The following is a 25,892-nucleotide window of genomic DNA, read 5'->3' as shown; positions in this document are numbered from 1 at the left end:
GCTGCAGAACCAGCTCTCGTTTTATATCCAACAAGCCTCGCCAATGACGAAGGGATCCAAAAACTTCTACAGCTGCTAGTCAGCCGCCGTCGGATCGTCTACCTTTCTGGCGTGATTGATGACTTAAAGTTCCCCGCGCATGCCGATTGTTAAGCAAATGAGGAGAGGTTTCCATATGACGCAATGGCTCGCTGGCCCCGCGACGTCTTTCTTTCGGGCCGACCCAGGCAGGGGCTTCTCCCGTCGGCAGCGGGCCCGGCCGAGTGACCATCAGCCGAACGGCTTGAGATGGTTCCATTCGAGAGTAATGCGAATGATCCTTCAGTCTCTGGGCTGAGTTCATGTGCAAACAGAGCACAGGCAAGCAAGCAGATGAGAGGTGAAAAGGTCACCATTCGATTTCAACCCACGCCAACCCGAAGACGAGCAACTACCCACTCGATCCGCCCTTCCATCGCCAATGACAATCTTGGTTGGATATTACCCATCTAGTCGCTCACGCTTGAAAAAAGAGCAAAAGAATTTCAATTCGCCTTTTATCAGAAAATGATAGTCGCCAACCGGACCAGTAGTAAGATGGGGGTGGGGCCTTCAAGGAAGGGTTTCGGCCATTTGTGAAAAAGCAATCAAGCAGTCTCGAGCAGTCTAACTTTTCCCAGTGTCCTCCCAATATCTTTTACCAGTCCTTCTTGATGTCAAACGACCACTCGAACTTGAGGTGCGTCTGGTTGTCGTCGTCGACGAACTTGGAGACAGCGTTGTAGTGGCCACGCGTCATCATGCCCGAGGGAGCAACTTCAGGTTCGACTGTTTGGTGTCAGAGTCGCTGTCGCTTGTTCTTACCAACTGAGGGCAACACTTACACTTCTTCTCGTAAATCGGCTTGTCGGTCGTGTTGGGACCGTAGCTGCCAATCATCTCCTGCGTTTTCTGGCTCACACCCATGCGCTTGATGACCTGCAGGTACTTCAAGCCCGAGAGAATGTGATGCTGGACCTTGAAAGTGACCTTCATGCGGAACTGAGCGCCCTCCTTGATCGTAAAGGGCTTCTCCTTCAGGTGGTCGACTGCGCCGGGAGCAGACAGATCGATGATGATGTCGGGGCGTCCCTCAACCTTTAAGAAACAGTGAGCTGGAGAGTCCGGTTGAAGAGCAATGGCGACTTACCTCGAGGCCGAGCGAGAGGATGATGACAGTGCGAGGGTCGTTAGGGTCGGAAATGGTGTTACCAGAGCCAATGCCAAGAGACTCCTTCCACTTGCGAAGAGACTCGTCGTTTTGATCTAGAATCACCTCATTAGCAATTTCATCCACATGGACTTGCATGTGCTTTGCTGCCCGCGTTGAACTGCGCGAGAGAAGGATAGACTAGTAGGTCAAGAGGCTGTCATGATTGGAGAGCTGATGCGTGGAAAGAGGAGTCTTTCCTACTAGAAAAGAACTCCAAACGCCAGCGCCAGCAAACCATGGAACAAAGCAACAAACAGCAGTCGACGACTTAGGTCTATCGAGTGACCATGTAAAGTTCTTCAGAGTCACCGAATATGACCTGGCCGTCCGATGAGCGCAGCGCCTTCTGGACAGGATCACTGAACATGACCTGGCCGTCCCATGCAGGCGCCCCCTCCTGGACGAAGCTGTATTCATACGAGGGCCGTACCTCCTGGACTTGGCTTTGTTCTTTCGGCAAAAGGACTCGTGCGCGTGGTGGCGCCTTCACGGCGTCCAAGACCAGGGATTTGCCATTCGCTTCCGGAGCCACGGTTGATGGAAATGCCTCTTCCTCAACAGCCTCAAGGCCTGCTTTGGTCTCGGCAGCATCAAAACGCTTCCGCTTCTTGCCCGTGCCACCTAGAAGTGAGTCATGGCGAGCCAGCGAGTTTCCCTCCACCTCAAAGTGGGTGTCGTCATTTGCTTCCGAACCAGAATCTTGAGAAGGCGATTCAGTTTCGGTCGTGTCAGAAGGTGGAGCCATGGAAGACATCCGCTTCTCAACATCCAGCAGTATGGGAAGAATGCAGCCAATCGAGTGCATTACCAAGTCAAGCTCTCGGTCTTTCATCTCGTCCCAAGTTTGACGCAGCTTTTCACCATGATAGGTGAATCTTTCGTTGAGGTGTTGGAAAGACATTCTTTCCAACCTCTCTGAAGAATCCGAATCGAGCGATGAATCGGAGCCGCACAAAGTGGGTGAAAGGGAGGGGACTGGGAAGGCCTCAAACTTATCGTCCTGGAAGAGCTCCGCCTCAGAAATGAACTGGCCAGCCTCAACCTCTTCATCTAGGTGTGGCCTCGTTTGACTGCTGGATGTCTCCGGCGCGTCGTCCTTTGGCGGCAACTCCGAGGCCCGCAGTGGAGAACTGCGCTGCGGCGCGTGAGCTATGAAACTGGGAATCCCCGAAGGACGATGAAGAGCGAGTCCAAGAGCATGGTATCCAGGATGCTGATCGTAGTCCCCAGATATAGTGCCTTGCCATGAGCAAAGCGTTGTGGCCTGCGACAGCCGACTGGCCCGGGGGTCCCCAGAATCAGGAACCGGTGGTTCTGGGTCGGAATTACCGCCAGCAGAAGAGGTCGGTGGAGGAGGACCACCAGACGAGTCATCATCGTCGTCATCATCCCGACGCTGGCGATTGTGTGGAACCTCAGTCTTGTCGGACGAGTCAGAGCTTGACGAACTAGAGTCATCGTCTTCATCCTCTTCCGGAGGTTGAACGGAAGGCTCGTCCGGACGCTCCTCCGGACCTTCAATGGAAGGCTCATCTGAACGCTCACTTGGATGCGCATCTTGAGGCTCATCCACTTGCACAGCTGGGCGTTCATCGGTGCGGCCACGAGAGCGATCGTCGGCAGGCCGAGTGGGGAGGGGCATCTCATGAGCAATTTTGTCGTAATAAGGAGATGCTGCAAAAGCTGGCGGTAACCGGAATCCCGACTCCGAATCAGGAGGCGAATCGCCATGATGCCATCCGCTCCATACAGCAGGTGGTAATATCAGCCCTCGTGGAAGTCTGCCGTCGATTGCCTGCCCAATTACATTTCGGAGAAATTGGCCGTCCGCATGGTTACGCAAAATAGGATGGACTCGGGTGATGTCAGAGTATTGCGGCGTGCGATCGCCAGGTTTCCAATTCAGAGGTGGAGTCGGTTCGATCAGTGGCAGTGATGGGACGAATGCAGAATAACTCCTCGGTCCTAGGTCTGGGCCTCCAGTCCCGTAGGGTCCACCGGAGCGTCCGAAATAGTCATCATTACTGTCTTTGTGGCGATCCCTGGGGTTCTTGGATTTGCGCATTCTTCGAAACTTTCTTCGAAGCCTTTCAACGTATTGCCCAAACTCGCTCTGCTAGAATCGGATTTTGGCTTCCTTGATTCGCGCTTTGCGCTCGCATCGCTTCCAATCTCGGATCCGCTCCTTGGCCTCTCGAAGTTCCCGGCGTCGATTTTGGCGCTCTTGCCGCCGTGACTGCCGAATGTCGCTGTCCACAATTTGCCAAAAACGTCGCTCTGGGCGCTGCTCCTCCCGTCTCTGTTGATATGCGTTGTAGGATGAGGTGATCGTCCTGCCAAGCCTGGTGTCTGCCAAACGTTGTATGCGCCGGTCTGCTCGCTCGCGTCGTTGTTGCCTCTCATCTTCTCTCTTGGACGCTTCGATTCCTCTGGCGGTCGCGATTTGTTTCTCCAATTCCCGATTCAACTTGGCTGCTTTCAGATCCTTTTCCTGTTGTATCGCAGCTTTGATTTGGTCCCCGACACGCTTCTGCAAGATGTCATCATTCTTCGGGGCAACCCCTGGGAAAAGGTCCTCATATCTGAGCCCGCGAACATTTGAAGGATTGAGTGGATCCTGATTACGGCCACCACCATAATATCTGGCTTTGGTCCCTTTCGTTATAGGCAGGAAGTCGAGGGCCGAACGTCGTTCAGGCTCCTTGGCCGGGACCGGTTCATGGGAGGTGGGACTGCGAGTGAGGCTTGGAAAAGAAGTCCGGCGTTGGCGAAACCCACGGAGGAACCCTGAAAAGGCTCGGCGGAGGTGGTTTCGTCGGCCACTGGCTGCTCGACGTTGCGAATTGGGACTGCCGCGTCGCTCTTGTTGGGCATGTCCGCCAGTGCCAGGGCCTTCATGTCCAGCAAACCGGAATTGAGTGGAAAATGGGATGCTTCTTTTCGAAGCGGGTTTGGCTTTCTCGCTAGACGATTCCTCCTTTTCATCGGCCTTGCCAGATTTTCGGGCAGCGAAAACGAAAATTGATCGAGGGATCCCATGCAAGTGTTTGAGGATGCCTTTTGGACTCGGTTTGCGGCTCTGAATCTTTTCTCTTCGGTAGAATGGTTCTTCGGAATGAGTCTCTCGGCACGACAACGGGCGCCTACCCGACTCCTGACCAAAGTCTCGTCCATCCAACTGGGGAAACGCTTCGGCAAGTGATCGAGGCAGAGAGCCCGAGAGCCCGTCAGCACTGGACTGGGGTCGTCTCGGGGCTCTTCGCGACCTGTACGAGTCCGGATTGTTACTTTGCGAAGCGTATACCAGGTCAGCAGCTTCGGATGGCCAGGTCATTGATCGATGCCGGGTTTGCTCCCGACGTCGCATGATTCTTCCGAGCCGGCGCAAGGCATCGAGACCCGTGTCCTGGTACAGCTGATCTGGCCTTCCTTGAGCGTAATGGCGCTGAATTCCAGTCTGAGGTCTAGCGAAACGGGGCAGAAAGTGACGGAGAGATCTTCGTCTCGGTTGACCATTGGCAGAACTTGACCGGCTGGAGCGCCGAGTGCGTCTCGAGGATGATGGCATCGTGTACGGCAGGCTGAGAACCGCCGAGACAACAAATGAAGTGTAAAATGATGCTCAAGGTCAAAGGCGTCGTACGATGCTTGATCAGAGCAATGATGTCTTTTTTGAGACTGAACGAGCGTCACAGCAAAAAAGGCCGCGATGGTTTTGTTGTAAATACTGATGCTTGAGTCTGATAATGACGGTAAAAGCGAAAGGCTGGCGGTAGAATGCTGTCAAGATGTAGATGGAGACAGAGTCGAGCCATGGTGAAGGGTGTCGAACAGCCATGGCCGTCTGCATGGCGACTTCCTCATTCGAAATGGCAGTTGTGAGCAGACGGACGCTGCCCCGCATCTTATTTGAGCTGGAAGGTGTAATGCACGCGTCGCGCCCCGCAGGCGATGGCAGGAGCCTCCTCTTTCGCGAAACATACGAAACAAATTTTCTTTTCCCGTCATGGTGGTGAGGCTCAACGGCATGACGTGCATAGCGGCGGCTGCAGAGGTGGTGGCGGGGCACAGCAAGCTGTCCCTCGCTCGGGATGACTTGGCATCACCGAGCGAAGCATTCACGTCCCTTGAGCGACGTCGCGGAGCAAGTCCAGGTGAAATTGAAGCAGGTGAGGCGCAAGACAAGCAAAGCACATGCAAGGTCGACGGATGGTGGGGGAGATACTTACCCAGCTGCTGGTACTCGTCGATGGTCTTCTTCTCGCCGACCTTGAAACCCTCGGTCTGCTCGGGGGTGAGCTCGTCTTCGTGGCCGTCAACCATGGTTGCAGAATTGGGAGTGTTGTGGGATTGTGTCGGAGGAAGAATTGAAGGGATGGATGCAGGGAAGGAGGGGTGAAGAGGACAGGAACAAGGAGAGCGTAATGGTGGATGGAGGAGCTGCCTTCCTTCTGGTTCTGGCCTCCCTGTCTGTGTCCACGTCTGCCCCACCGCCTCTCCAGGGGCTTGGCGCCTGTGCGGGCTGACCGCCAAAACAATCACCAATCACGTGCACTTCCTGTTTGGACAGCGTGCTGTGTCTCCTTGCTCTGCCACTGTCTTTTCTCTCTGCATGCTGCTTATTACTTATATGCTGCACTGCTGGTACCATAACAGCAAATGTGCCATGAATTCTACATCCTGCCTGACAGGCATCCGCTGCAGCCAGGATTCCCGCAGCAGCTCGCCTAAAAACAACCCGCCAGTCCTCTGTTGGCTGTGCCGATGATATATTCATTGATCTGTAGACAATAACCTTCTTCTCAACACCAATTATTCAATTGCTGTTTGCTGCTGTCAAGTTTCAACAAGGCACATGCATCGGCTCTAACTAGCTCAACTGCAAGTCGAGCTAGGAGTAAGTGCAGGGTCAGAGCTCGTGGCTCGCTCTGCGCGTGTCGTGTCTCTTCACTCTTCACCATCCCCCAAAGATCGACATCCTTCACCGCGACACACCCACTGCCTCTTCCCACACCGACTGCAGCGCGCTCTTCGCCCTCTAAACAATTCATCCCAATACCCACTTCACTTCGGAACACATCATGGTGCAAAAGCGCGTCCTCCCCGACCAGCGGAATCCTCTGATTCTGCCAGAGCACACCCCAGCCCGTACGTTGGCCACAAACGCGCGTCGCATCGCCCGTCGCGAGCTGACCCTTTTCTTTCACAGTCGACATTCTCATCGAGAGGAGGCGTCTCGGTCAGACAAACCTGCAGGTCAAAGCCGGTCAGGTTGCCCACTCTAATGCCGCTTCCGCCGACTCCAACGGCCTATTCGACTACGCGCACTTGCGCGTGCCTCTCCCAAAGGACCTCGGCGGCTCTGGCATCTTCAGCCTCACCAAGAACCAGTCGTATCCCGAGTCTTACTTTTTGATGGTGAGGACACGCAGATCCCAGGTGCAGGCGCGCGTCGGTGCTAATCACTCGAAAAGCGCCGCAGCAGCGATGGCTTCATCAGCGCAACCGGCATGTTCAAGGCTGCCTTTCCGTGGGCTTCCACCGCCGAGGAGGAAGAGGAGCGCCACTACCACGGCGAGATGACCAGCGCCGGCGAAGAGGTTGCAGGAAACGTCTGGGTCTCTCCCGAAGATGGTACGTGAACAACCCGTGTGTGAACAATGTCGCGTCGCTAACGCGGTGCGCGTCGCAGCCCTCAAACTCGCCGATGACTACGCGATGAAGGCGTGGATCGTTGCGCTGCTCGACCCGGAGCCGATTGAAAAGGGAACCAAGGACAAAGGATCGCACGAAATCTCCACCCCACCAAAATTCGTCGTCGCCGACAAGGCTTCCCTCTTCCCCCCGCAAGCGTCCAACATGCGCACCCGCTCCCTGCGCTCCGCTTCCCCGACAAAGGCCTCACCGCGCAAGATCGCGTCGCCGCGCAAACCACGTGCGACTCGCAAGGCGGCAAAGGAGGCGCGCGAAGCTACGCCCAGCGCGCTGCGCGAGGTCGAAGCCGAGACGCCCGCGCAGTCCGAATTCGGCGGCGAGTCGGTCAACGGCGACAACAAGGCGGCTGCTCCCGAGACGGTGCGCGTCGAGGTGGACGAGACGACGCAAAAACAGGGCGAAATCGAGACGACGACAACGGCCGTCAAGGTTGACGTGCCGGCCGAACACCCGCAAATGCCACTGCCCGAAGACCCGCAACAGATGATTGCCGAGGCGCGGAAGATGGTCGAAGCGGCCAACAAGGCCGAAGGCGCCTCGTCGTCGTCGCTGCTGAAGCGCAAGGCCGATGATGCAGAGCTCGAGGACCCCGAGGACAAGGCCATGGAGGTGCAACCCGCCAAGCGCAACAAGAATCTCGAGGAGCAGCTGCGCAAGGAGAAGGTCAAGTCCAAGGCCTATATGGGACTGAGCGCCACGCTTGCCATTGGGTGAGTATCCATTTCTGCCATTGCAAAACGATGCGAACGTTCGGCTGACTTTGTGACAGTGCTTTGATCCCCTTCCTCCAGAGTCTTCTGTGATTTTGAAGCGCGGCGAGGCAAGAAAATACTGCGACGCGAATACTGGCCGCGAGCTCGGCCATGAGATACCACGGATGACTGTTTGTCCGGACCTACTGTTGCTCCTTTTGGTCGTCTTCCCTTCATCATGGCACCATTCAGTTGTCACGGTCAGTCGAGGGAAGCATGGAATTCCATCTCGGCTTGTGCACTTTGAGTTGAAATCCAGAGATACACGTTGGCCGCTAGGTGGACCGACAAGGAAAAACGACGGCATGCGATGGGGAGTGTACCAGGACGGGAGGTATTCGGGAGCCAGGGCGGACCTACCCATGGTTGTCTTCCCTTCATCTTTTCTTCTATTGTTCAATGTAGATACGTATGTACGGCACGGGGTGGCTAGGCTTGATTGAGCTGGATTGCCAGTTCGGCCCGCTTTTCTTTTGGGTTGAAGGGAAGGAAAGGAAAGGAAAGAATTGGGACTTCTTCATTGCAACTACTCTCTCGCTTCTTGTGATGGTTGTGATTTTTTTTTTCGACTTGAACATGTCGGATGAAATGTGCATCTCATCCATTCTAAACGTACCCCGTATGTCCACAGTGTCGCAATCAATCACACCCCCGAAGTGATGCGCAAGATTGGTGGGTCACCTAGTGGAATTTACAAACCACAACACCGAATAAACATCAACACTTGATATGCGCGTGTCGAGTGTCGATTGTCAATACAGTGAAGGTAGACAGATACATTAGCTACTACGCACATCGATGTCAATTGACAATTGACGTTGTCTTAGTTTCCCGTTTTCTTAATCCGCACGTCCTCTTCTTTCCCTTTCTCCCCTGATCCTTTCCCCACTGCCACATTACAGCATCATTCCAACCCGCCCATGCTTTCCTTTCACTTGCGCTGCCTCAGCTCACGCGTGTCTCATCGCAGAACCAAAACGCCATCTATCCATCGGCCATCCGTATGTAGGTACCGAGGAGCAACCATGTCTATGGAGGGAGGGACTTCCTGAGCATGCCCGCAGTCCAGACTCGCTGCTGCTTCTTCAGCTGCTTCCTCCCGTCTCTTTTTATTTGTCCCATTGCTCGTTCTCCATCTGTTCCCAACTCACCTGACTGACGTCCATGGAAAGCCGCGGGGACTTCGTCGCACACACGCACACGCGCAAAAGCGGTGGTACCTAGGTATGTATATGTATGCTCGGCCATACGCAAAACTCCGAAGACGACATTTCGGACCTCACAACAAGCGCATTTGTCCACTCATCAGGGTCGGACGGGAGTAGTCGGAGCCAGGCCAGTCTCGGGCTCGGGCGTCCGTCCGTCCTCCCCCCAATCCCACCACCCAACCTCCCCTCCCCTCCGCATCTTGCTAGTCCCGTCACGCCCTTCCACACCTCATCAATCCACTCCCGTCTCGCTGGCTGGCTGGCTGGCTGGCTGGCCGGCCTTGCTTACACAGCAAAGAAGCTGCTTGCCTGATGAGTAGAAAAATGATGCTGGTTGCTGTGAATGACTCTTGCGGACCGACCTCTTTGCTCGCGATACGAACGTGCCCAGACGACCCAAGACCGAACGGGGGACGCCATGGCTACTGCACGGCGCGCGAGTGACGACCAGCGCGTTGCGAGGCGAGATGAAGAGGCAGGCGGCCTGCGAGAGCGGGCTTTCGAGGAGATTTTTGATTGTTGCTTGCGGCTTGTGAGCCTGCTCATGCTGCTGCTGCACATGCGCTTTCCAAATCAATACACTCTCCATCCCTCTAACCCCAGTACTTTTTATACAGGAAAAAAATCTTGAGACCATAATCATATTCCATTCGTGTAGTCGATTGCATGTCTCATCTCATACTCTTGATCCCATCCCATGCCATGTCCATTCCGTAGCCATGTCCATTCCGTAGCCACGTCCATGTCCATCCAGGTCCAATAATACAGCCATGCTTCCTTTTCACCTTTTCTTTTCATCATGACGCCGTTGCCCCTTGTCCCGCATCACTCAGAATCGCATCGCCGTCCTGATCCAGCCTGCTCAGCTCATCCTCCACCTCCAGCGCCTTGCGCCTCAACTCTTGCATTTCCATCTCCAGGCGTGCCCGCTTGACGCGTCGCTGCTCCGGGCTGATGGCGGGGGTTGGCATCTGGCTCTGCTGCTGGCCGTCGCCGGTTGTGGTCGTGGGACTTGCGACTGTGGCTGGGGCCGAAGTGATGTGGAGTTGGGCTGTTGCAGATGTCGTGTTTGATAGCGAGGGATCAATGTTGAGGAGTTGGGGAATGTTCGAGGTGGAGCGAGGTGGAGGCTGCTCATTGTCGGTACCGGGCGACGCAGACCGTTTGCTAGGGATCGAAGATGCTGGGGATGTGGGGTATTGTTGCGAAATGGGCCGTGGAGCCCGTTGAGCTGGCATCGGTGGAACGTAGTTTGTAAAGTCTGCAGGAGGCGGGGCGAAGCGGTGGTGGTGCTCATCGTGGTGGTGATGGTGGGCGTGTGGCTGGTTGACCGCAGCCTGGAGGTGTGCGGCTACTTCTTGATCAGATCTAGGATAGTCTGCTGGCCTGTCCGAGAAAGACTGTTGTGTTGCTGCAGGAGAAACTGAAGACTGAGGACTGCGCTCCTGTTGCGGGGGTTGGTGACCGAGCTGCTGGGGATATTGTTGCGGTGGTTGCTGGGCAAAGAGATGATGGGCAGGCTCTGCCGGCGCTGCCGGAACGACGCGTTTCCTTCGCTTAATCTCCTGCTTTTTCATCTGCACTGGACGGTGGACGCCATGTAGCTTGTAGTATAAGCCACATGCATTGCAGATTGTGTGGCCTTGCTCATCGCGTCTCCAGAGTGGCGTGACGGTGGTTCGACAGTTGGCACACGCTGGTATTACGCTCGCGCCGGCTGGAGTCGCCAAATGCTGAGGTTGTGAGTTGTCGCCTGCTGATGAGGATGCTTGCGCCTGCTCGGCACCATTGGGATTCACGTGAGCAAGAGCGTACTGAGCAGTTTTGGAGACGCGATTGTTGTAAGCCGGACAGCCGTTGCAGCACTGCTGACCACCAGTGCCGTTGCAACGCCCACCCCCTGGACATGTCCCGCCAGAAGCGTGTTCTGCAGCGACGTAGGGTGCTCTTGCTGGGGCACCAGGATAGACAGATGGAGACTGGCTTCGTCCATGCGGTTCAGGCGTTCCGTGGGCCTGCTGGACAGACATGGTCGGAGTTTGGGCCGTGTTACGCTTCATGTTGGACGGGCGGGACTGATTGCGCGCCTTCAGGTAGAGGCCACAGGCGTTGCATATCGGCTCTCCTGTGGGTGATCTCCGCCAGAGAGGAGTGCGCGTTGTTCCACAGTTGCTACGAAAATTAGCAAAAGTCGGTCAATGAAGCAAAGGGACGTACCTGCAAGTCTGGCCGTTCATGGGTGAGCTCGCGGCGGGTTGTCTCGAGACAAGAGGACTCGGAGAGGGAGAGAGACGAGCTTGCGGGGGCTGCTGGCCTGGTTGGTAGTGCTGTATGTCGTCCAGGCTGTGGTATTCATTTGCAATTTGGGCTTCATTTGCGGCGTCTCGAGAAGGCTGTTTTTCAGCGGGCATGCTCGGAGGTTGATTTGCGGAGTCTCGGTCCCTCGAAGACTGCTGGTGCTGCTCCTGGGCGTGACTGAAGAGACTGAGCTCTCGGGCGACCTCGAGGTCTTCCTTGGAGGGTTGTCGCAAAACGGGGTTCGCGGCGGGCTGAGGATTGAGGGGTGAGTCCGAATTGTCGGACCGAGATGGGTGGTTGGTCGTCATGACGGAGGGCGAATTGGAAGAGAGGGTCGTCATAACTTCATGAGCGGTGAGGGTTGAAGAAGTCCGGGGTGATTTGGCGAGAGGTGTGTAGGGGTGGTGCGGAGATGGTTTGGGCGGCGATTATCAGATAGGCCAGATCCTTGGGCGGTGTCCAGGAGGAGGAGGTACAGGTGTGGGAGTCGTGGCAGGGCAAGTAGGCTCGTTGTGGTAAAGGCTGAGTCGGGGGAAAGCTTGATTCCGGGTGGACGAGCGAGCAGCGGGCGATAAGTAGCGAGAGTCTTGTGTTGTCGAGGGTTGGGGCGAAGCGAGTGGATGGATCAGGTTGGAGATTGGAGATGTGCTTGGGTCCCGTTTGGCGCGTAAGCGCACTTGGGCGGTTGCTGATTGGCCCAACGACCAGAGCGGTCTACCGTTGATCACTTCGGAGATCACATCGCCATCACGACATGTCATCTCACTTGTCCAGCTTCGTGTTGGTGTTTCCCGTATTTCAACATCATTGTTCTGACAATTAATTGCTATGAGACCTCTTCTCTTTTTACAAATCAGTCCAGCGACAACAACAACTCCAATTCCATCATGTCCTCCCATGTCGATATCGGACCCCGGTCACCTCTCTCCACCACATCATGCCGCGCTCTTTTTGCAGTCCGATTTCGCATCCCTTGAAACCACAGCGACGACACCGAAAAGAAAAAAAAAATTGTAGCATCCTTGCTCTGTGCCCCATCTAGCTCATGTCACGGCCTATCTTTGCCGTGCCGTTTCACAGACGCGCGGCGGCTCCCGGCCGTGTCCGTCTGCTCTTGCGCCGACCCAGACCTCTACAGACTTTATGGTGCTAGAGTGCCATGTCAGAGAACAACCCGGCTCGACTGGCCTACTCGAGGAACCTAGGCATTGTGCATATTCCTGACCAACTGCCCCTTGCTGATTGGCTGCCCCTCTACTTACATGTTCGTTGCCAAACGGCCTTCCTGGCATCGCACGTGGAGAACCATCAACTCCACATCTTGGCGTCAATGCTACCTACCTACCCGCCACGGTTCTCGCCTCCTTGTGCTGTTGTCGGAATCCGATTCACACCATTCTCGCTTTCTTAGGGTATACCGGCTGTCTATCATGCATTCACTATTCGGGTTTCCAGCAGTGTGTTCGTATGCAGCCTCATTGGTGGTTTCAAACCGATATGCCCTATGCTACCAAAGACTCGCTTTGTACTCAAATGTTGTTCAGTCTCACAAATCCACAGCGTACCTAGGTACAGACAGAAGTGTCAGTACTTCGACAAAAGCCCAATCTTGACAAATCCCAGCCCCTATCTGTACTCTCATGTACCGTCGCTTAACCAGCGCGCCAACACTTCCCCATTCGGCCACCACGCCCTGCCCTGCACTGACATCAGATAACCGTCACCTCTCACTGGTACCAGTAAATGGCCCCCTACCCTACCTCCCACGCCCCCTTGTGTGTCTCGCTCGCTTGCTTGCTTGCACCATCCCCGCATTTTGCCTGTTCCCACCCATCCGTTCGGACATTTGTTGCTGGCTGTCCATCAATCTGATCTCGGGTTTCTTCATCTGGCCTCGGTCTTCGGACATTTCCCCCTAAGATCCGATCTGATTGCCCGCCAGCCTCGCAACACCGAGCCCTCAACGACCGGACCCCCTCGCTCGTCAGCCAATGGTGTCGGCTCCCGCTGGATTTGCGTTTGTGGATTGAGGCAGTGCCAGAATATCATCAACACGACCAACGACCCACCCACGCGACCCTCCTCGTCGTCGTCCGGGGAAGCGCTACCCAGCGCCCCGACCCGAGCTCGATGCCCGCCCGCTGCATTGGACTTGGATTGGTAGCTGCATGAAAGAGGAGGTGAAGAAGGTGCTTGTTGGGTAAACAAGTGAGTAGGTAAGCAAGCTCGCAAGTCAGCAAGGTTGCGACTAGGTACGGATGTATTGGACGCTCCATTTCGCTACATGTGCCCTTTTTTGTCCAAAGATGTGTGGACGGTTTTGATGACGCTTTGAATGGTCACTTCAAGCTCTGCTACATACAATCAGGTAGTGAATGTTGGAATGGAATGGAGTTTGACTGCTCTCATCATCAATTGTGGGTTTGATTTGTAGTGTGATAAATCAGTGGATGGTTAAGCCTATGGTATCTCGTTTTTTGGTCATCTCCTCCTCAGTTTGTGGCAATCTTTTTCAGATTTCCTGGGTGACAAAATCCAAGCTTAGATCACAAGTCCAGGGAGCGAAGAGCCAGTCAACGAAATTCTCCATAGCAGTTTGACACGAGAGTAGAGAGTTGGTTCGATGGTGATGAATTCGATGTCATTATCAACATTGATCCCAGTGCTCCATCTCTAGATGATGAGCCCTCCCCATCGGCACCTCCCTCCCACCACCCAAAACTCTCCCTCTACATGCCGCTCCACTCGACACTAAAAGCCCTGACTCCCTCCGCGGCATCTCCCTCCCCCACCCCATCATCAGCCTCCTCCTTGGCCCCAATCAAAAACGCCTTCTTGACACCCGTGCCCAACCGGCCACCGCCAACCAAACGCATCAGATCAAACTCCTCATTCCAGCCGAGCCCAACGGCCAAAAAGTGGCTGTGGAACCGCAGCGGGTCGCCCGGGTACGCCGTGTACTGGCAGCCGAAGCGCAGGCCGGGTGTCATGAAGAAGCCGCGCGAGTGCAGGTATGCGAAGAGGGGGTACGACGCCGGCGCCGGGGGAAGCAGCGAGCGCGACTCGACGGCCGAGGGCTGCGTGGGGAGAGGCGGGTGCGACGTCGTGGGCGTGATGTAGAAGCGTTCCTCTGAAGTGACGCCGGAGTTGTGAGATGAAGGGGCGGGCGAAGATGGACGCGGTGGTGGTGGTGTGTCGAAGAGGGATTCCGATGCGCCGTCCTCGCCGCCCTCTGCCTGGCGCTGTGCCTGCGCCGCGTTCTCCCTCTTCTGCTGCCGCTCCTTTTGCTTGGCCTCTCTGGCCGCTGCAATCTTCTCTGCATTCTTCTTGAGGATTTCCTTCTTGACGTCGTCGGCCTTTTTCTGCGTGGCCCGCATGGCTTCGATGCCTTGCTTCTCCATCGCACGTGCGAATGCCTTGCGCTCTGCTTCGGGGATGCCACCGGCCAGCATGCCAGCCCTGTGAGCCGCCGTGTCGTCCACAATGTACGCCGCACCGATTTCGACCAAACGCCGTGCCTCTTCTGGCATGAGCGACAGAGGCGTGCCCAGAAAGACGTTTTGTTGTGGGTGACTTGGAAGAGTGCCGATGAGGACGCCGCACATGTTATGCTGGCTGCGGACGTATGCAATGGTGTTCGGGTCGTGTATGTAGTACTTCTTGGCAACATGGGAGATGGGAAATGGAGCAGGAGCTGACTTGGCGGCTGCTTGGGCTTCGTCCTGGGCCTTGCTTGTCTGTATGGTATCTTGCGGCGACATTTCAGGGGCAGGTTGTGTTGGAGTTTCAGGAATGAATGCGGATGAATATGCTGGAAACTCGATCGAATCTTGTGATTCCTCTACTCTATCTTGTACGGGTCTGGATACCCAGTTGGAATCACTGGAGCGTGATGCTTCAGTGCTAGTGAGGGCCGGGCGGGCTGTTTCTTCACTGAGCGTCGAGGTGGGAGGCGATTGAGGGTCCACCGGGTCTGATTTCGGTTGGCCCTCCGCCACGGGTGCATCCTGCGCCTCCGCTTCGAGCATACCCTCTGACTCAGCCCTGGGTACCTCTTCAGGTGTCCTTCGTGGGCTGCTTCCAGACTGTTCACTCGGGGCCGGTGTCAAGTCCCCGACTTCCAAAGGCTCAAACACCTGCATCGTCTCATCTGCCAATGCAGGCGCTGCTCGGGCAGTACCGTCAACATCTTCGCCTTGTACCACCGCGGCTTCCACTTCATCGACAAGGACTGCTGGAATCTGATCCTGATCCGTGGCCTGACTTTGTGTCTGATGAGCTTCGCCAGCTGGTGGAGGTGTCGGTGCCCTTTGAAAGGGAAAGACGTGAGCGAGACCACTCATCTTGCTAAGCAAGCTTTGCTAAAGAATCTATTGGCGATTGTCAGTCGCTGCTCGGCCATGAAGGTCTTTGCGCATGGGAAGTTGTGAAAAATCATAGTAGGACTATGTGACATCAATGTCCAGAGTCTTGCTCTGAAGCTCAGGGGATTGACAGATTGATTGATAAAGTTGCATTAATCATGTAAGGAGGTGTAAGGAGAAGTGTAAAAGCGTACGTACCTGTGTGGTGCCTCGTCGAGGCGATGTTGTGTTTGCTACATGGTGCGAGTGGTGAGGGAAAGAGTCAGACGTCGTTGAGAAAAAAGTGAGCGGGCGGGCAAAATTCGGCAGGACCCGAGCGAACGGGCCAACTGGCGTCCGGATCAAGCTGCTGAGTGTCCGTAACCAAATAACATACCTTCATCAACACAATTGAGGGTTCTGAGAAGAATACATATTAAATCATGGGCGCCTTGATAATTCTTGCTTTGGTTCTATTCTTCCCATTGCTCGCTCTTTTTGGTACGGCCAATTCTCCTCCTGGTAACCTGTCCGGGTCTCACTAACTTCAATTCACAGCATGGCTAGTATTTTCCTCTCTACGTGGAGAAAGTGCCAGAGCCAGTTTTGCTGGAATATCTATAAACCCCCGCAATCCATCTTTTGGCCGCATCTACACTCGAGGCCTCAGCTCCGGAGCCGGTCACGCGGGCTGGGAGCAAATCGAGATGGAAGCCATGTTTGAGGCCGGCATGGAGTCTGAAGAGTCGGACCTCTGAAGCGCTTATCTTGGTTCGAAGAGTATCTTGTCGGTCATGCCGGATCTGTAATGCGACTTTGAGATCCTCGGAAATTCCTCAGATGTCCCGATCAAAACTCAATGTCAACCTTGGTCTGCTTTCCTCCTTCAGCACCCAGCGCTCCTTGAGCTTCGGTGTCTCCCTCCACCGGCGGCAGACTAAAAGGCTTAATCATGAATCTCCTCCTGCTCATGGTGAACGCCAAGTCATCGCCAACACTGGCAACTCCGCCTCCGCCGCCACCTCTCTCGTGGAAAACTGGCAGCCGGTGCACCCGCAACATGCCCTGGGGCTTCTCTTCGTTTGCCGTTGCGGCTCCGGATGCTGCGAGGTCGCCGTAGGAATCCATCAAGTGAGGGAACGGTTGGAGCTCGAGCACCCCGTCTGAGAGCAGCTCGCACCAACGGACCAAACCGGAATGGCGCGGGTAGAGCTCGAGCGGGAGGGAGAGGATGGCTGTAAGGCGGGTTGGGTATTTGCGAAGAAGAGCTCGAAGGCCGTGGAAGAATTGAAGGAGGAACGAGGGTTGGCTGGCGTGAGGTGGGTACAGCGCTGGAGAGAGTAGACTGGGAACGACGACTCTGTGGACCGTTGTTGGCGGTGTCGAAGCAATGCTTTTTGAGATGTTTAGAAGGACCGGCAGGAACGGCGAAGTTTGTTGGTGTGGCGGCGGCATAGGAATGTAGTTGATAGAAGTTCCCGGGGGAAACTCGAGGCGCTTGGCTAGGTCAAACTTGTGGCAGAAAGGCAGCGGTGCGGCATCATCTGGCGAAGCATTCGGTTTGCCAGCAGTATTCCTGTCGACTGGTCCTACGAAGCCACTCACCGTCAGCACTCACGATTCGGATGTCGATTTGAATGTAGCAAATGTCCGTATTGGAATATATACAGAGCGGTGCAAAAACAGGTCCCACACACCTCGAGCGCCGCCAATTCTCTTCTCCGCCTCAAACTCCCCAAGCCTCTCGTATCTCCACGCTATCTTCATCTTCTCCTTGGTCTTGGATCCGCCCGTGCTCTCCTCTTCGCCGTCAGCCACGCCCACGAGCCCGGGCAGCTGTCTTCCCCAAGGCTCCCCAAAGCCTACGACGTGAAGCTTGTGCCCTTGCACCACTCCCTCTGCCGCATAGTATCTGAGTAGAGCTCCCGCAAAGTCCGTTGTGCCTGTCTCTTCCACGAGGAGGGAGGAACCCATCGCGAGACCCGCATGGCCAGCCAAAATCCCATCTAGCGATGGCGTTCCAGTCGAAGTCGTGGGCCGGCCATCAACTGGCGACGGGCGTACTCCAGGAATTATCGCAGGTGGGACATTCGCTGCTGATGCTGGCGACTCGTTTCCAGCCGGGGTTCGGCCAATGCCGACGTTGCGCTTGCGAAAGGCCATTATGGGTGCCGGAGAGTGTTGATGGCGGAACGGAACGACTTGGCGCAGCGGAAAAGCCGCCGCTTCGAAAGATGTTCTGCCACTTGGGTCACCGCCTTCGAGCTCGGACCGCCTCCGGACTTTCACGCGCGGGCATCCATCGCGAACAATTTCCTGTCCACCTCCAAGTTACCCACCACAACATTTCGACGATAAGAGCAGCAGCTTTTCAATAAGTCCCAGCGACTGAATCTCCGCAAACCGAATCCCTCGCCAACCAACTCCGCAAACGCGCCTCCATCCTCCGCCGCGCGCGTATTTTCACAACCTCCCCACCACCACCAACCCACGCACCACACGCACACCATGACGGACTCGCAGCTCTACGAAGACAACTTCCACATCACGGGACTGGACAATGCCAAGTACGACCGGGTGACGCGGCTGACGGGGTCGTCGACGGACAACCAGACGACCATGACGCTCGACATCAACCACGAGCTGTTCCCGGTCGAGTCGGGCGAGTCGCTGCAGATGCTGCTGGCGAGCACCCTCAACCTCGACGGCACAAAGGAGGAGAAGGGCTGGCGCGAGCTCGACTCGTCCACCGAGACCACCCTCGCCGATATGTACGACTACGTCATGCATGGCAAGGTGTACCGCTTCGAGGAGGGCGACGGCGATCATATGTGAGTTTGAGAGCGCTGCGGGAGAATTCGACTGGCGGTTTTCTGACATTGTTCGACGCACAGCAAGGTCTATATTTCCTTTGGTGGACTGCTCCTCTTCATTGATGGCCCCTACAAGAAGCTTACGCCGCTGCGCATCGACTACGTCTACCTTTTGCTCAAGAAATAAATGGGACGGCATCCTCAGAATCAAGCGTTTGGTATTTGGATCAACCCCCACGACTTACTCCAAGGATCTCGGCAGCGTAAACTTGACGCAGCGAGGCGCGGAGGGACATTTGCATTTTTGGCGTTATGAGACGGTTCAGCGCTCTACCTTTTCGTCACTGAAGCGCAGGCGTACGAGACATCAAAAGGGCGAGCCTAGATATTTCCGGAATATGCTGCGGAAAAAGAAAAAAGCCATGAATCTGACGAGGAGGATAATATCAGGCGCCTTGCTCCGGAAAAGTAGTGACTTCCTGTACTCTTTTAATTGTCTTTTACGCCGTCTATTGCGAGCCTGGGCATTTGACAGTGGGAAACTCGAACTTGCGATGCAGCCTCGCGATGATCTCCACATAGTCCGGCTCATTCTCTGGCGTGAGGATACCGTGCCTGATGAAGAAATCCAGCATGACCAACCCGCAGTTTGGCTTGAACTCGCCCCGCCTCAACGAGACCTTGACTTCCTCTGTCGATAGCAGCGCAAATGACTCGACCTCGGAGTCGTTTGGCTTGGGCACAACGTCGTCCGGCAGCTCCATGTCGTAGACGTACTGGCTCTCGGGCTGCATCAAGCCCGTCTCGCCTCCTGCCTTTTCGTCCCTGACCAAAAAGTAGCTGACGTTGCCCACGACCTTTGCCGTTTCTCTGACCAATTCGGCCGGCAGGCTAGCCTCCTCCTCGCCCTCGCGCACCACAGCCTCCAACGGCTTCTCGCCGGCTGCCAGCCCGCCGGCAACCGTATTGTCCAGCATGCCCGGATACGTTTGCTTCGTCATGGCACGCTTGGGGGTCCAAAAGCTGTACTCGCCCGTGGTGGCATCCTTTTTGTAGCAAATCATGTGCACGCCGTAGCTGACGACGCCAAAGAGCGGGCTGGCGGAGCGCTCAATCTTGAACAGGCACCTGCCATCGCGGCCGTAGACAGGGTACAGCTCGTCCCGCCAGCCGCTGAGGACCTGGAAGTGGCCGGTCTGGCGCATGGCCATGGTGGTCGCGGCGACGATGGCGCTGCGCTCCTCCTCGGTGGGGCCGGCGCTGAGCGTCAGGGTGCGGTCTTCATCGTTGAGCGTCCACGAGGGCAGGCCGCGAAGGACCTCGGCGACGCGCGGCAGTACGAAGCCCAAGATCGACTCTTCCTCGGCGACGAGCAGCGTGTACAGGCCGTCGAGCGTGGCATCGTAGAGGCCCGGGGCGGTTTGTGGGTAAGGGAAGCTGTTGGTGGGGCAAGCTCGTTAGCTCAAGTAGTGCTTGCTGCTGGCGTGGCGCCGGCGGCGAGATTCGATCTAATCGATTGTGGACCCGCGGCTTCGAAGCTTGCTCGAATGTGCGCTCGCACGTGCAAAGGAATGGGTGCTCTCGCGGTGCTCAGCCCAGGTGGTGTGGAGTGTGGAGAGGGGTCTGCAGCGCACGAGAGCAGCAGCCACTTACTTGTCACACTCGTTGACCAAATCCAGGTACGACTTGTTGGACTTTTCGGTCGAGGCCATGATGTGCAGCAGATCGGAGAAGGCGGCAGGAAAAGAAAGCAAAGCTGCAGCGAGTTGGGTGGCTCTCTGGCGTCGAAGATGGTGGAGCTAGCTGTCAAGACGAGAGCTGAGGCAAGGAAGCGAAGCACTTGTGAACATGGATTGCACCTGGACCCCGAGCATGGATTGGAGGCCTGTCAATTGTCAAACCAACGTCCAACACCCGCCAAACAAAACGGCCGCTGTCGTCGATAAGATAAGATCTCGGGACGTCATAGCCCCGAAAATTCTCGAACGCAGCAGCACCTTCGCTCAATCAGGAAAATATTAAACATCTCCTCTGCTGACCTCACCTCGATACCTCACTAAACGTTCATCACCAGTCTCACTCACTTGTTGTCTCGTCTCGCGTCTGTTGGTGTTGAGCAACAACACCACTCGAATATCAAGCCCTCGACGTCACAAGTCGCATAGTGCTCGTTGTCCTCCAAGCAACATCCTGCATCCGGCACCAACCATCTTTGACGGGCACTTGATCAGACCAAAATCAACATGTTCGGCGTCATAATATCAGGTCGTCCGGTCCTGACCGAACCCCAAGTCCTCTCACCAACACAATACGCCTTTCCGCTCCCGGCCGCGCCATCCTTCTCCCACATTGTCGTATTCCTTCTTCCGGGGACGCAGCTACCACCCGACACGGCCGCCGGCGTCTACGTGCAAATCCCGCCCTCGACCGAATTCCGCTTCCTCGGCGCCATCGCCAACGAGAAGCAAAGCGCCATCTTCAAGGTCGACGGCGTGGACCCCGCCGCCATGGTCGATCCGGCAACTGGCCAAGTCGCCCCCGTTACGCTGGGTGTCAGCGTCGAGCCCGTTGCCAGAATCGCCGAGCTCATGAATGCAAAGCAGCAGCAAACCTCGTCGGGCTTGGAGCTCGTCAGGGCTGGCGCCATTGCTGCCAACCCCGTCTCGACCAAGGTGCTGGCCCAGCGCATCATTGCGAATGCGTTCAACTTCCTGGCCAGCTTTGCGGGGAACGTTGGTCCTGGTGGTCAAGAGGTGGTGCCGCTAAAGAGCTTCCAGGATTGGTGGGCCAAGTTTGAAAAGAAGATTGAAATGGATCCGGGCTTTTTGGAGAGGGGGGATCAGGCTTGAGGTGTGCATCGTTTCTGGCGTTTTGGGTTGGCGCAAGGTCTCAAGGAGGAAGCTTTCATTGACGATGGGGTGAAATTGATGGAGCGGAGGATCTTAGAGCGTGTTGCAAGAGTTTGCCTGGCCTGCATGCGAGCATGCCATTTACTCAAAATCGATACCCGGGACGCGTTCCCCTGTTGACACTCGACATGGTGGTCAAAGGCCGAGTAGAATCAAAAATGTGGAAAACTTCATTTGTTCCCTATTTGCTTGTTTTCAGGGGGAAAGAGAAAGACCACTGGTAAAAAGAGAAAGAAGAATCTCACCTCGACTGTACCTGTGGAAAGAAAAAAAAAAAAAAAAAGGTCATGAATTAGGGAGTGTTCACCTGCATAGGCAGCAGCGAGACGTTGGACCCTGAATTTCTGGACCCTGAAATTGTGTTCGCTACTTTCTCTCGCGTCTTTCATTCATCCTCCCATCTAAACCAACTCATTCATTTCTCATTGCTACCGCTGACGAACCTCGTATCTTTTCGCAATAATTCGATAGACAAGAAAACCCAGCCACCTCATGGCTCGGCACAATCAAGCGCCATCCGTTGTCGACTATGCACGTTTTCATGGCCTCGCCAGCAACTACCTAGCCGACGGCCCTTTGGAGCCAGACAGTCTTCCACGGGCACCGCCTTTCCTGAACCAAGAATTGGCCGACCCGCCTAATGCGGCAAAAATCGAATGGCCCGAAGAGTTTCAGCTCAATGAACGCCTCGAGCTCGACATGTTGGGAGCGAAAGCGCTGGCCTTTGCTTGCCGTGCACCACCGCTGCCCGCAGTCACTGAGCCCTCGGTCGAAGTTGGTCTCCACCGCGTTCGCAACATCAAAGTTGAGCTCCCAGTTCTGCGTTCTGACAATGAGCTCGATATGGTCAAATTCATGAGGCGGAAGGAGAAGGCACTTTCGAAGTTCAAGTTCCCGTTGGAAGAGCTCAATGACGAAGAAGATGAGGGATTGACGTGGCCCAAGAAGTGCTGGGAGCGGCTGGAACAGATCCACAAACAGCTGGAGTCTGAGAAGCTTCAAATGACGCGAACCGACTTCCTCTACTTCCAGTCCTGCCTCAAAGATGAGTTTACCGACGCGGACCAGGACCTCATGGTGAACCAGGTGTTGAAGGAAGCCGAGGACAAAATAATCAGGGTTGGATTTCTCCCAAGTCCTTTGCCGGATATAGCTGACAGCTCCTCAGATCCCCTTCGCAGAGCCAGTCACTCCACCGATCTTGCCCATGGATCCCCCACTCAATCCGTTCCCTGATCCGCGCTCTTCCTCTCCGACGAATCAACTCGAATATCCCTCATCTGATTCCAATTCAGCGGCCGCCGAGGCCCAGGCACTAGAGGACCAGCTCATGGAACAAGATACCCTTATCCCTCCCGAGGGTGCGCAATTTGATCCAGTGCTTTACGACGAGCCAGACCCCGAACTCCTTGACATCTTTTCAACTTTGACGGACGAAGCCCCCAGGAAGAAGCGCAGGGCTGAAGACCTGAAAGTCGAAGTCCCCCTGACCCCGCTTTCGTCGCACCCATCATCCACCGAGAAGAATCAGAAGACGGTGGCGTTTGCCGAAGATCTTACCCAGTACATCTCAGTCACTCCGACACGCCAAAGCGAGAAGGATGAAGATCTGCCCTCTGATTTTCTGCATCCTGATGACAAGATGGAAGACGATCAGGACTACGATGCCTTCTTCCGCGATGAAGTTGCACCAATAGCAGACAGAGTGGCGTTGCGCACCGAACAGGAGCAGCTTTCTGAGGTCGACACTTTGCGTCGGGTTGAAGTACCGCTGATGAACTTTTCGCTTCCTGGCCCCCCTTGGGAGATGTATGGGGGAACAAACCTGGATGCACAGAGGCAGCTGCTAAAGGAGTGTGCAAGAGAGAAGCTGAACCTCGTGTCAAGGGACCAGATAACCAGCCTCGACGCCAAGTTGAAGTGGAATCCATTTGTCTCCGAAAGAGCAAGGACCGTAGTGAACGAGGAACTTCGCTACGACAAGGAGTTATCAGCGTTCATGCGTGACATGACGCTAGGAAAAGTTGTCCAGCCCGAAGACTTGGCCTGGAAGCCAGATGGTTTGCGTATTCTGGACAATCTCTACGAGGAGGAAGAAGACCTGCAGCCAATCTCTGTCGAACCTGGCGATGACATCGAGTCAATAGTGCGGAAGAGAAAGATTGAGATGCTGGAGTCAGGCCCACCTCCTATGGGCGAGCCCTTGACAAAGCAGCATCTACCTTCTCAGCCACAGAGCAGACCAAAAGCGCTGGAAGCCGACATCAAAGAGCTCGTTAAAAAAGCTGGAGCTCCAGCTCCAACGCCAGCTCCAGCGCAAACAGCGTTCGGCTCCATGTTCGGAAGCATCTTCTCAGCCTCCACATCTTTGTCGGCGTTCATGAAGGTCCACAGCGGCATCGTCGTCCCACCCCCCGCACAACACAAGTCGAGACTGGCTGAGCCAGCTCCACCACAGCAGGAGCCCTTCAGACAATCGTTTCCAACAGCGGAATCCAAGCAGGAGCCTCTTATTTCGCTGCCAGAGATTTTGAATCCCGCCTCTTTCATTCTCTCTACGCATCTCTCCACGCACCAACGCTCCCTGGTCACCAAGATCCAATCCCTCTATCCCAAGGCTACGCTCATCGAACGCTCACCACTGCCACCTCTTCCACCACTATTTCCCGACCAACCGCCAATGCAGACCAAGCATCCCGAGCCGTTGCCCGCCATGCTGCTAGCACCCAGCACCGCACTGCTTCTACCAACCTTCACAGCTCTCGCACAGCGCCCGCTGCCAGGCAGCAAGCCGACGCCGAACAACTTCTTCCCGCTGCAGCTCGCCCGTGTGGCGCAGCGCTGCGAGCGCGTCTTTGTCGGCGTGTGGCGGGGCTCCCATTCCCCATCCAGCAACGGAGCGGACGCGACAGCGTCGCTCAGCGAAGGGGAGGCGCTGGCACTGGCCGAGCTCAGCGGCCGCGCTACACAGCTAGACAGCGATGTCGAGGTCGCGTTCGTGCCGGGAGGAAGTGGAGATGGGGAGGAGGCTCTGGCGCGGTGGATCGTGAGACTCATGGCACGGTTTGGAGAGCAGCCGACGGGACAGGAGCGCGAGGGCAGACGAAACGATGCCGCGAGCGCCGCAGGGTTGCAATTGCTGCAGGATGAGACGCTATGGGAGCAACTGCTGCGGCGTGCGGGCATGGACGCGTTTGCCGCGCAGGTCGTGCTCGACGCGCTCAAGAAGCAGAAGGATGAGGAGGACCCAACAAGTTCGGACAGTGGCGAGAAAAAATCGCAAGGGCCGAAGAATGCTGGATTGGCGGCGTTTCTGCTAATGGACCACGAGGAGCGCGTGAAGCGGTTTGGAGGAGCAATGGGAGGACGTCGTGTGCTGGATCGAATGGGACAGGTGCTGGATCAGGGGTGGGTCTCTGCGGGATAGAGGTTGCAGACGTAAAAGGGGCTCCTGTGAGGTTGGTTTTGCTCGGATCTGTCTGACGATTTGCGAGGTATATTTGCTGGAAAAATATGGCTGAAGTCTAGGAAAGGGAAGTAAGAAATGGAAGATGATGGGAGTTGAATTTACTTCACCTCATGTACAAGTATAGTACACATGTGCAGCGCACAAGCTCGCCTCCTCTTTCAATGTCCATTGTCCAGAATGCCACCTTCCCACTCAAATATTCCATGCCATCCGTACGGCTGTCGGAGATGCGAGTCGCCATGCCCATGTCTATCCCAGTCAAAAAGCCACCCCGTCTATTCCCATAAAACTCCCTGTACATTATTTCTCAATCCCATACTCGCCGCCACTCCATCATTCCACATCATTAGCTCCCGTCTTGATCGCCACCCTTGCCCCTATCCCTCCTCGCCCTTATGCTCTCAACCACGACCTCAGTCGGCCTCGGCCGCGCGCCGCCCTCCGTCTCAAACCCCAGCACCTTGCCGACCAGTCCTCCCGGCTTGGGGACGGGGCACTCGCGCGCTCGGCGGCCGTCCTCCATGGCGGCGCCCACGACGCTGGCGGCCGAGGCCGTCTCGTCGTCGACGGCGGTGGGCGGGGCGCTGCTCCTCCTGCGGCGGCGTCGCTGCTGCTGTGGGTTGTTGGGGTCGGCGGACGCGGGCGCGTCGGCGTAGGCGCGCGAGGGCACGGGGCAGGGCAGCAGGTGCGGCAGCCCGACGACGAAGAAGGAGACGAGCAGCGTGCCCGTGAAGAGCGAGACGGTTTGGCGCGAGCGCGGGTGCAGCGCTGGCGCCATGGTTGGTAGGGCGGTGCGTGCGCTGGCGGGGTGCCTCGTCGTCGTTTATGTTCCCGTTTGTTGCAGTCGGGGGAGCTGATTGAATTGGCGCTGGGTTCGTCGGTCGAGGACGGGAGTTGGCGTTTGTGGGGTGGGCGTGTTCTTTTTTTCTACCGCAGATCGCGCATGAAGAGACTGGGGACGAGAGTTAGTTGATAGACTGCAGTGGAGAGCATTGAGGCTCACGAGTGGAAGCGTCGAGACGCGAAGTCTTGATTCAAAGCAGCAATGGATGGGCGTAAAGGAGAGACGTCCGTGGTGGAGGTGGAGTCGAAAGGCACCGTGATGTCGAACTTCGAAGCTTTGGCGGAGGAGCGGATGATCCCGCGCAATCTGA

At 56.0% G+C, this 25,892-nt stretch overlaps 12 protein-coding genes across 12 annotated transcripts; 5 read left to right on the top strand and 7 right to left on the bottom strand.

Annotated features, from left to right (window-relative positions):
* Positions 1-509: 509 nt before the first annotated feature.
* BKA78DRAFT_142244 (immunoglobulin E-set) lies at positions 510-1,416 on the bottom strand. The gene is made up of 3 exons (XM_066882792.1): positions 1,169-1,416; positions 864-1,116; positions 510-807 (listed from the first exon to the last, which is right to left on the bottom strand). The coding sequence occupies exons 1-3, from the start codon at positions 1,325-1,327 to the stop codon at positions 677-679; spliced, it is 543 nt and encodes a 180-aa protein (XP_066744793.1). The 5' UTR covers positions 1,328-1,416; the 3' UTR covers positions 510-676.
* Positions 1,417-4,695: 3,279 nt separating this feature from the next.
* BKA78DRAFT_353175 (uncharacterized protein) lies at positions 4,696-5,554 on the bottom strand (the record flags this gene model as incomplete). Its single annotated transcript, XM_066891502.1, has 3 exons — positions 4,696-4,909; positions 4,960-5,086; positions 5,461-5,554. The coding sequence occupies 3 exons, from the start codon at positions 5,552-5,554 to the stop codon at positions 4,696-4,698; spliced, it is 435 nt and encodes a 144-aa protein (XP_066744792.1).
* A 414-nt stretch (positions 5,555-5,968) lies between these two features.
* Positions 5,969-8,234, top strand: BKA78DRAFT_315387 (uncharacterized protein). Its single transcript, XM_066888540.1, has 5 exons — positions 5,969-6,379; positions 6,441-6,649; positions 6,706-6,865; positions 6,924-7,656; positions 7,716-8,234. The coding sequence occupies exons 1-5, from the start codon at positions 6,313-6,315 to the stop codon at positions 7,747-7,749; spliced, it is 1,203 nt and encodes a 400-aa protein (XP_066744791.1). The 5' UTR covers positions 5,969-6,312; the 3' UTR covers positions 7,750-8,234.
* Positions 8,235-9,620: 1,386 nt separating this feature from the next.
* On the bottom strand, positions 9,621-11,804 carry BKA78DRAFT_142209 (uncharacterized protein). The gene is made up of 2 exons (XM_066882790.1): positions 11,124-11,804; positions 9,621-11,078 (listed from the first exon to the last, which is right to left on the bottom strand). Exons 1-2 carry the CDS (start codon positions 11,543-11,545, stop codon positions 9,704-9,706), a joined length of 1,797 nt encoding a protein of 598 aa, XP_066744790.1. The 5' UTR covers positions 11,546-11,804; the 3' UTR covers positions 9,621-9,703.
* A 1,794-nt stretch (positions 11,805-13,598) lies between these two features.
* On the bottom strand, positions 13,599-15,534 carry BKA78DRAFT_315381 (uncharacterized protein). The gene has a single exon (XM_066888539.1). The coding sequence runs from the start codon at positions 15,344-15,346 to the stop codon at positions 13,934-13,936; it is 1,413 nt and encodes a 470-aa protein (XP_066744789.1). The 5' UTR covers positions 15,347-15,534; the 3' UTR covers positions 13,599-13,933.
* Positions 15,535-15,937: 403 nt separating this feature from the next.
* On the top strand, positions 15,938-16,351 carry BKA78DRAFT_142187 (uncharacterized protein). Its single transcript, XM_066882789.1, has 2 exons — positions 15,938-16,048; positions 16,106-16,351. Exons 1-2 carry the CDS (start codon positions 15,991-15,993, stop codon positions 16,303-16,305), a joined length of 258 nt encoding a protein of 85 aa, XP_066744788.1. The 5' UTR covers positions 15,938-15,990; the 3' UTR covers positions 16,306-16,351.
* Positions 15,938-17,735, bottom strand: BKA78DRAFT_267724 (PAXNEB protein superfamily). Its single transcript, XM_066885486.1, has 2 exons — positions 17,245-17,735; positions 15,938-17,130 (listed from the first exon to the last, which is right to left on the bottom strand). The coding sequence occupies exons 1-2, from the start codon at positions 17,708-17,710 to the stop codon at positions 16,397-16,399; spliced, it is 1,200 nt and encodes a 399-aa protein (XP_066744787.1). The 5' UTR covers positions 17,711-17,735; the 3' UTR covers positions 15,938-16,396.
* A 320-nt stretch (positions 17,736-18,055) lies between these two features.
* Positions 18,056-18,547, top strand: BKA78DRAFT_251289 (DNA-directed RNA polymerase-like proteines i; the record flags this gene model as incomplete). The annotated part of the gene is made up of 2 exons (XM_066884640.1): positions 18,056-18,378; positions 18,442-18,547. The coding sequence occupies 2 exons, from the start codon at positions 18,056-18,058 to the stop codon at positions 18,545-18,547; spliced, it is 429 nt and encodes a 142-aa protein (XP_066744786.1).
* Positions 18,548-18,869: 322 nt separating this feature from the next.
* Positions 18,870-20,072, bottom strand: BKA78DRAFT_251544 (NUDIX hydrolase domain-like protein; the record flags this gene model as incomplete). Its single annotated transcript, XM_066884663.1, has 2 exons — positions 18,870-19,797; positions 20,014-20,072. 2 exons carry the CDS (start codon positions 20,070-20,072, stop codon positions 18,870-18,872), a joined length of 987 nt encoding a protein of 328 aa, XP_066744785.1.
* Positions 20,073-20,237: 165 nt separating this feature from the next.
* BKA78DRAFT_315373 (uncharacterized protein) lies at positions 20,238-21,541 on the top strand. The gene has a single exon (XM_066888538.1). The coding sequence runs from the start codon at positions 20,604-20,606 to the stop codon at positions 21,207-21,209; it is 606 nt and encodes a 201-aa protein (XP_066744784.1). The 5' UTR covers positions 20,238-20,603; the 3' UTR covers positions 21,210-21,541.
* On the top strand, positions 21,486-24,782 carry BKA78DRAFT_142121 (uncharacterized protein). The gene is made up of 2 exons (XM_066882787.1): positions 21,486-22,388; positions 22,438-24,782. Exons 1-2 carry the CDS (start codon positions 21,762-21,764, stop codon positions 24,694-24,696), a joined length of 2,886 nt encoding a protein of 961 aa, XP_066744783.1. The 5' UTR covers positions 21,486-21,761; the 3' UTR covers positions 24,697-24,782.
* Positions 24,783-24,916: 134 nt separating this feature from the next.
* Positions 24,917-25,824, bottom strand: BKA78DRAFT_142128 (uncharacterized protein). Its single transcript, XM_066882788.1, has 2 exons — positions 25,742-25,824; positions 24,917-25,690 (listed from the first exon to the last, which is right to left on the bottom strand). Exon 2 carries the CDS (start codon positions 25,514-25,516, stop codon positions 25,085-25,087), a length of 432 nt encoding a protein of 143 aa, XP_066744782.1. The 5' UTR covers positions 25,517-25,690; positions 25,742-25,824; the 3' UTR covers positions 24,917-25,084.
* Positions 25,825-25,892: the final 68 nt, after the last annotated feature.

The sequence above is a fragment of the Phyllosticta capitalensis genome, assembly GCF_038381095.1.
Source record: "Phyllosticta capitalensis strain CBS 128856 chromosome Unknown BKA78scaffold_5, whole genome shotgun sequence".
NCBI classification, from domain to species: domain Eukaryota; kingdom Fungi; phylum Ascomycota; class Dothideomycetes; order Botryosphaeriales; family Phyllostictaceae; genus Phyllosticta; species Phyllosticta capitalensis.
Note: the sequence above shows the minus strand (reverse complement) of the source record. Positions and strands in the feature narration are given on the sequence as shown.

Coding starts and splice junctions, on each gene's coding strand:
- BKA78DRAFT_142244 (XM_066882792.1), bottom strand. CDS start 1,327: ATGCAAGTCCATGTGGATGAAATTGCTAATGAGGTGATTCTAGATCAA. Junction 1,117..1,168: donor TCCTCTCGCTCGGCCTCGAG/GTAAGTCGCCAT, acceptor TGTTTCTTAAAG/GTTGAGGGACGCCCCGACAT. Junction 808..863: donor GCCGATTTACGAGAAGAAGT/GTAAGTGTTGCC, acceptor GACACCAAACAG/TCGAACCTGAAGTTGCTCCC.
- BKA78DRAFT_315387 (XM_066888540.1), top strand. CDS start 6,313: ATGGTGCAAAAGCGCGTCCTCCCCGACCAGCGGAATCCTCTGATTCTG. Junction 6,866..6,923: donor CTGGGTCTCTCCCGAAGATG/GTACGTGAACAA, acceptor TGCGCGTCGCAG/CCCTCAAACTCGCCGATGAC. Junction 7,657..7,715: donor AGCGCCACGCTTGCCATTGG/GTGAGTATCCAT, acceptor ACTTTGTGACAG/TGCTTTGATCCCCTTCCTCC.
- BKA78DRAFT_142209 (XM_066882790.1), bottom strand. CDS start 11,545: ATGACGACCCTCTCTTCCAATTCGCCCTCCGTCATGACGACCAACCAC. Junction 11,079..11,123: donor ATGAACGGCCAGACTTGCAG/GTACGTCCCTTT, acceptor TAATTTTCGTAG/CAACTGTGGAACAACGCGCA.
- BKA78DRAFT_315381 (XM_066888539.1), bottom strand. CDS start 15,346: ATGCAGGTGTTTGAGCCTTTGGAAGTCGGGGACTTGACACCGGCCCCG.
- BKA78DRAFT_142187 (XM_066882789.1), top strand. CDS start 15,991: ATGGGCGCCTTGATAATTCTTGCTTTGGTTCTATTCTTCCCATTGCTC. Junction 16,049..16,105: donor CCCATTGCTCGCTCTTTTTG/GTACGGCCAATT, acceptor TTCAATTCACAG/CATGGCTAGTATTTTCCTCT.
- BKA78DRAFT_267724 (XM_066885486.1), bottom strand. CDS start 17,710: ATGGCCTTTCGCAAGCGCAACGTCGGCATTGGCCGAACCCCGGCTGGA. Junction 17,131..17,244: donor GAGAATTGGCGGCGCTCGAG/GTGTGTGGGACC, acceptor TCGTAGGACCAG/TCGACAGGAATACTGCTGGC.
- BKA78DRAFT_315373 (XM_066888538.1), top strand. CDS start 20,604: ATGTTCGGCGTCATAATATCAGGTCGTCCGGTCCTGACCGAACCCCAA.
- BKA78DRAFT_142121 (XM_066882787.1), top strand. CDS start 21,762: ATGGCTCGGCACAATCAAGCGCCATCCGTTGTCGACTATGCACGTTTT. Junction 22,389..22,437: donor CCGAGGACAAAATAATCAGG/GTTGGATTTCTC, acceptor ACAGCTCCTCAG/ATCCCCTTCGCAGAGCCAGT.
- BKA78DRAFT_142128 (XM_066882788.1), bottom strand. CDS start 25,516: ATGGCGCCAGCGCTGCACCCGCGCTCGCGCCAAACCGTCTCGCTCTTC.